Here is a 6,934-nt window from a genome sequence, read left to right on the forward strand (position 1 = left end):
GTGCAAGTGGCACTGGTCATGAACCTCCTACAGGGAACTGAACGTCGAAGTCATATTACTGGGGAGTCCATCCATAATCAGAGAATAGAGCGTCTTTGGAGGGATGTGTTTTTACATGTTCTGGAACCATTTTATAGCATGTTTTACACTCTTGAAGATTCAACCTTGTTGGATCCCAGCAACGATTTGCACAAACTTTCACTTCACATAGTTTTTCTTCCTGAGATTCAAAACCGACTAGAACAATTCAGAAAGGCGTGGAACCACCATTCCATGCGTACGGAAAACAACAGAACACCAACACAAATCTGGACTGAAGGGATGTTGGCAAACATGGGTGTCAACAGCACAGCAACAAACAATGTGTTTGGTGAAAATTCCAACGCAGCAGAGACTCTTGAAGAACTTCTGCAACAGCATGGCCTTGAGCCACTACCAGCTACTGATGCTGAGCAGGTCCCTAGTGTAATTGTTGAACCACCCCAAACCAGTCTCAGTCAGCAGCAACTTCAGTCGGTTAATATTGCAGTCAATCATATTTCAGAACTTAAAATGAAGTACCAGGCATGTTGTGCAGAAATTGCAAATGCTTTATTGACCTAAATACATGTAACTATGTTTGGGAAGGACTGACAAAAACATCCTATTAAACAGTACAAAAACACTTGGCCAAATGCTTTGTTCTTAAGATACAATTACTACAACTAAAACTTTCAGAATTAATGTCAATAACAGGTGAACTTTTTTTTTTTAAGTTTAATTATAAAATGTTAAGGCATTGGGAGACATGACAAATTAAATATACATCCCTGAGGAAAAAGGGACCAGTGCAAATTCTCAGTTTGAAAATGTTTATGTAAAATTTTCTAATTTCTTTTTAGCCTTAAAACAATATATCTTTTGCACCCCTTTTTGAGCTGTAGAATTTGAGGTTTAATCAAAATGAGCAGTGTTGATTTATTAGATGAACTAGAACAACAATTACGAAAGAATACACTAACAATGATCATTTAGCTCAAACATATACCCTTAAAGTTTGAAACCAAAAAGTGGTTCAAAATGACATCCATTCTAAGGAAAAAATAATAATAAATTAGCAAATATTGCATTTACATTTTCAATCTATTCCAAGCTTGCCCAGTAAATAAACTTTAGTATAACTTGTATAAAAACAGTCTTAAAAACTTTTTCAAAACATTACAACCCTTTTTTAAAGGACTGCATATTACAGTTATTGGCTGCTTATGCAACACCAAAGCTAGGGGCCTGCAGAACCCCCTCTGTCATGTACTTTGTGAAAGATTCATAGTCTGTGTGTACAGGAAGGCAGAGTACTATAAGGCAAGTATTTGCTTCTGGGAAGATTTTGTTGGCCTCGTGGAGGAACTCAATTTGTGGACGATGGGGAAATCCCAGTGGAGGTACTGTGGATGCTCCAGAAGCGAACTCATTTCAAGTGTAATGGGACTGCATTCTCCTTCTGAATGACAAATGTAGAAATTGTGACTGTGGATATAATGCATACAATGTGTACTCCTAAAGACATCCAAGACATGGAAGAAAATATGTGTTCAAAACAAATGTTTATTGTCCTTTTTCCCATTTTGTTAACATAATCTTGGTTGACCGGTAATGACAATGCATTTCATGTTTATGACAAACTATGTGCTTTTATTTAATATATTAATTAGCAAATCCAAAGAAACAATACACTAACATTTTCAAAATGCACCCTGTTTAAGCATGATCGCTGTAAGTGATATGTTAAAGTATGAATTAAATAAAATGTACCTTCAATATCGATCAACCAGTCTCTCCAATAGCATAGGGTTTGATTTTCTCTAGTTCTTCTGTTGCTGCCTTGCGTAGAAAAACACACTTCAAAAAGGGTGCACAAGTCCTGTGCCAGGAGTGGTCTCTCCTCACAGACAAACAAGTCATAAAACAGTCCAGAGTTTTTCTGCATCTCATCCAGTAAGCCAAGAGTCCTTAAACCTTCCACAAACCTGTAAGAAACGAGAATAGGGTTTTACTTTTAGAAAATTATAACCAGATTTATCATAGAACCATGAGGATATTGCTTACTGTTCCAATGCAGTGCGTACTCTTCCATTTACAAAGAAATCTGCAGCAGATTGCACAAGTGAATCCCTCTCTTCCAGAGTAGATACACGCCTTAATGCACCGACAATGCTCAGGCTGTCTGCTGCTTCCATAATGACTCCATTTGCCTCCATGGCTATTTTTGTATCCTGTATCTAAAAAGAAATTATGTAAATTATGTAAAACTGAATATAAGCTTGTGATCAATATCCAAAATATTTAGGATTGCTACTAACTTTGATCAGCTGCTCCCTGAATGAATGGTTACCAACTTCCTCTACCAGGGTGGGCTGAGATGATATGCCACAAATCTGATGATACAGCCTTTCTGAGAAGAAGTGTGGTCCAATGCCTCCATGCACTAAACAAACCGATATCATTTTTCCGATCCATGTGTATAGTTTGGAGTCCAGTGCTAAAAAAAAAAGAATAAACAGTTATTTTACAATTTCCCATCCTTCAGAATGCCAAAAAAAAAAAAGGGTTTACTGACCTTTAGTGTCCAAAGCCAAACGGCGGTCCTTCTCATGCCCCTCAAAGATATTTGACTGATGAATGGCCCTCATTAACAGTCTTAAATACTCTCGTGTTGGACCACCTTCATCAACTGCCCCTTCAGGTTTCTCCTCCTCATCCACAAATACAACATCCAGTTTTGCTGCTGGGTCAAACCGCCGTCTTTTGAAGGCATGCAGGCTAGATTCTAAAATCCTTTCCCTGCACACGTTTATTTGGTTGCTTGTTGGACAAACACTCATATCAACTTTACTGGCCAGTTTTTTTAATATGGTCTGGAGATCAGTCCTGTAACAAAAGAAAATCTTTTTAATTGTGTAATGCTATGGTAAATTAACATCACTGGGTTCCTAATGCCAAAACTAATTAAATAAGACACAGCCCATGATGTGTTAAACCAGAACATGTAACTTTGACTCACTCATCCAAAGGAAACTCTAATGGAGACTCGGGTGGCTCTTCTTGGTCTTCCAGGATAATTACAGGTTGCTCAGTAAATGGAGAAGCTGGTGTCTGGTCCTCAATGGTAATCACTTGTGGAGCCTGGTTAGAGTGGGGGGAGGGGGGCAGCCTTGAGGCTGTGGCCAATGCAACTTCAGAAGACAGCAAATGTTGTGGTACTTGAGTGGAAGGCTGGGACACAGGTCCCCGGGAGGTGAACGAAGTTGACGGTGCTCGGGCACAGGGCATGTTCGACAGCACTTGGGCAGATGTTGGGCCCAGCGGTGCCTGGGCAGACAATAAGGATGGCAGTGCTTGGTCAGAGTGCATGGTCTGTAGGCTTAGGATGGAAGATAGGGATGGTGGTGTTGTGGAAGATGGCATGTTTTGCAGCAACTGGACAGAAGACAATGGCTGCTCAAAAACTCCATTATTAGCCTGATCTTGAAGCTTTTCCTAAAAAGAGAAATTATACAACAAAAATATTATCATTGAAAAAAAAAATTGACTAACACATGGCATGGGACTTTTACATAATGACTTTACCTGAGTATTTAGAGTTGAAATCCAAAGCACATAGAGAGTTGCAGATGTTTTTATGCCATGATCCATAAGTGATCCTGATGAGGTACTCTCAATTGGGGTGGATGATGTTGCTTCTTGAACACTGAATATTTCACTTGCCATTTCATCTTGTCCGACAAAGTCAAACAAGACCTTAAATAATGAGGGAAATGCAATTTCAGTCACTTGAAATTAGATAACATTACATTCTCTGAATGAACACGCTACCTGAATACTGTCAGACACATTGAATGTTCTCATTCTGATAAATCCATTTGGATATTTGAACTTCAACAACAGTCCACTTGAAGGTTCCTCACATCCTGCCATTCGCTGATGTCTTTCTTCAATTGCCTAAGACACGAGTACTCAATAAACCTTTATATAATCCCATAAAGCACTGTTATCCTAAGAATGTAATAAAAAAAAAAAGAATGTAATAGTTCTTACCTTTTTGCGTCTTTCCTCCCAGGCCTCGTAACACTCTTTTCTCCTTTCCTGGTATAAAAAATAAATCTTGAAGAATAACAAGAATAATAAGAAAAAATATCACAATAAAAATGTAAATTCACCTTTTCTTGGTCTGCTAACAAAGACTCTTGATACTCTTGGTCTTGCTGGGAACGTAGAGATTGCCAATCTAGAAGTGTCTGTAGTGAATACAACACAGACATTATTATATTAACCGTCACAAAAAATAACAGTTAAAACTAAAATGCAAATATTACTCTCAAAATGGATGACTTGCTCTACCCCCAAATGTTGGCTATTTGTACTCTCAGCCCCTGGAGAGATCTCGTCTACTGCTGGTGCTGCTGAGGGTTCTGGAAACAAACTGAAGGACATTGCTGAGGTTGATGAGGTTTCCTAGGTTTGGCTAAGACATATTTAAATTAAACTGGAACACATTACTCTGCATGTACTATACTACACTGAGCAATTCATGTATACAAAACAATCATACCTGCAACACATCTGCTCATGGTAGAATGTAGAGTCTGCTTTTGCCAACCTTTTCCTTCAGCTCCCTCACAGAATTCACTTGTAATTTTTTTACCTCTCTTCCTTTTCCAGCCCTTGCCAGTTCAAAGCCAACCAAATTTAGGCTGATGTGTGGGTAGCTTTGACAAACAAAGTTATTCAGTTCAGATAAGCTCCAATTCAAGTTAATTTTTGAGCTTCTGGCTTCTGTCCCCTCATGCTCAGGGTTGCCTGAAAATTGATGGTAACAAAACAATAATAGGTACACACAGTAACATAAAGAACATTCAACTGAATTTAAGTTTCAAATCATCAGCCAGCCAGATCACTGGTGAAACAGTAAAGTCAAATATTTTTTTTCCTACAGTAATACATAAAAAGGTGATGCCAAGTTTATGAATTCTTGTTTTTCTCTAATTACATAATGCTGTCATTAGGAATTAGTACATCACATGACTAAAGGAGTCACTGTTTCTTTTTGATACTGTAACTGAAGTTACAGTAAAGATGCGAGGATCTTTAACAATGAGAGGATTGTTTCCACTGCTTACTTTATTATTTACTTTTATACATGCTTTAACAGTGAACCTTCAATAAAGAGGCATGGTGTACATGGAAATTATCTAGTAAAATTTAGATTTAAAAAAAAAAAAATTTTTTTACTTTATTTTTTCTAGATATCAGGGACATTACTGACAAAAAACAAGAATTCAACTAATGATCTCCCACACCATTGGCATAGCACAGTGGTTCTCAAATCCAGGCCTCATGGCCCAGTGTCCTGCAGGTTTTAGATGTGTCTCTGCTTCAACACACCTGAGTCAAATATAGACGTCATTAGCAGGACTCTGGAGAACTTGACTGCATACTGAGGAGGTAATTCAGCCATTTGATTCAGGTGTGTTGGATCAGGGACACATCTAAAACCTGCAGGACACTGGGCCACGAGGCCTGGATTTGAGAACCACTGGCATAGCAACTTGTTTGAAGTGGAGTTATGGAAATGAAAAGCAACAGCGCCTTCCTGTGTCACGTTATGCGGGTACATGAAATACTGAAGCGAATTTAATATCTTTACTGACAAAATATGCTTACCTAATCCATGGTTCCTAAGTCTTAGTACTTCAGAGGGAGAAGGAAGAACGTCAATATTAGGGCCAGGAAGCAAGAAAATATTCGTCTTCCATGCAGGGCTTGGCCGCCTCCCAACTGTACCTGGAAAAAACACAAGGGATCATACCACTGATGCACTAGCTGCAAACTGATCACATCACATGTGTTAACCAAATACTTTTATTTTCGCAATTATTATTATTTTTTATTCCACTAGTTAAGTGCACTAAGCTAACGTAGTCCACTTGGAAAGCTACAGTTATATGAGCCGATATTAGAGCATCCACTTGCCTTGACTTCGCTGCGTTTGACGTCGAAAAAGTCTCCTTGTTGCAGAGAATAAATCATCCGTATTTCTTAATTCATGTCGAGCACGAGCTGCAGCGCTAAAAATCGTGTTAAAGAGGACTTCCGGTTTAACGAGCATGGGGTAAGACGTGTCATCTTCTAGCTCCCCAAGTTTTATCCTTATAAACCTACCTGCTTTTATCTTAGTCGGACATCTGCCATTGAAGTGTTTGCTACTCTTGTGTAGTAAGTTTTTAACTTCAATATGCCGCCTAAACCTCCCAAAACAGGCGAAAAAGCTGAGTCTGAAGCCGCCATTAGCAAAGCTGACCTTACAGCCTCATTAGCTGAGCATAGGTCTGCGCTGATCTCCGAGCTGAAAACATCGTTTAAAGAGGTTAACGACAAATTGGATGTAATCCAAGAGACTGTTGTCAGCCACGATCAGCGTTTGACCTCGCTGGAGGAAAACGCCGAATCTCTTCATCAGCGTTTGGAGAAGGTGGAGAGCAGTCACGAGAGGCTACAAGCTGACAACGAGAAGCTTAAGGCCAGGCTAACTGAGCTAGAGGGGAGAGGCAGAAGGAATAATGTCCGGCTAGTAGGTATACCTGAAGGTATAGAAGGCCCACAACCCAGTCTTTTTTTTTCAAAGCTACTACGGGACGTGTTTGGTCACGACACTTTTCCCTCGGCACCGGAGCTGGACCGTGCACATCGCAGCCTGGTGCCCAAGCCTGGCCCCGGATGTAGGCCGCGGCCCGTCATTCTCTGCTTTCATCGTTTTCAAAACAAGGAGCTCGTTGTTCGGGAGGCCAGGAAGAGGGGGGATCTGAAATACCAAAACATCTCGTTCAGGATCTACGAAGACTACCCTCCTGAAGTGGTGAGCAAACGGAAGGAATATAGGTCTGTAATGTCATCTTTA

General features: G+C 39.7%; 1 protein-coding gene across 4 annotated transcripts; it reads right to left on the reverse strand.

Moving 5' to 3' along the window:
* Positions 1-671: 671 nt before the first annotated feature.
* Positions 672-6,115, reverse strand: LOC115791199 (uncharacterized). 4 transcript variants are annotated; one of them, XM_030745343.1, is made up of 13 exons: positions 5,701-6,115; positions 4,589-4,836; positions 4,378-4,448; positions 4,197-4,274; positions 4,075-4,122; positions 3,853-3,978; positions 3,607-3,777; positions 3,041-3,516; positions 2,597-2,907; positions 2,340-2,518; positions 2,086-2,258; positions 1,792-2,006; positions 672-1,480 (listed from the first exon to the last, which is right to left on the reverse strand). In XM_030745343.1, exons 2-13 carry the CDS (start codon positions 4,605-4,607, stop codon positions 1,335-1,337), a joined length of 2,013 nt encoding a protein of 670 aa, XP_030601203.1. In that variant the 5' UTR covers positions 4,608-4,836; positions 5,701-6,115; the 3' UTR covers positions 672-1,334. The 4 variants fall into 4 exon arrangements, with proteins under 4 accessions (XP_030601203.1, XP_030601202.1, XP_030601201.1 ...); XM_030745342.1 differs by having other exon boundaries at positions 4,378-4,459; XM_030745341.1 differs by having other exon boundaries at positions 4,378-4,501.
* Positions 6,116-6,934: the final 819 nt, after the last annotated feature.

Source organism: Archocentrus centrarchus, chromosome 13, assembly GCF_007364275.1.
Source record: "Archocentrus centrarchus isolate MPI-CPG fArcCen1 chromosome 13, fArcCen1, whole genome shotgun sequence".
NCBI classification, from domain to species: Eukaryota; Metazoa; Chordata; class Actinopteri; order Cichliformes; family Cichlidae; genus Archocentrus; species Archocentrus centrarchus.

Bases quoted from the DNA above. Each gene is read 5' to 3' on its own strand.
- LOC115791199 (XM_030745342.1), bottom strand. The intron at 3,517-3,606 runs GTAAAGTCATTA...TTCTCTTTTTAG, and splicing joins TTTCAACTCTAAATACTCAG to GAAAAGCTTCAAGATCAGGC. The intron at 1,481-1,791 runs GTACATTTTATT...TTTGTCATTCAG, and splicing joins CTGGTTGATCGATATTGAAG to AAGGAGAATGCAGTCCCATT.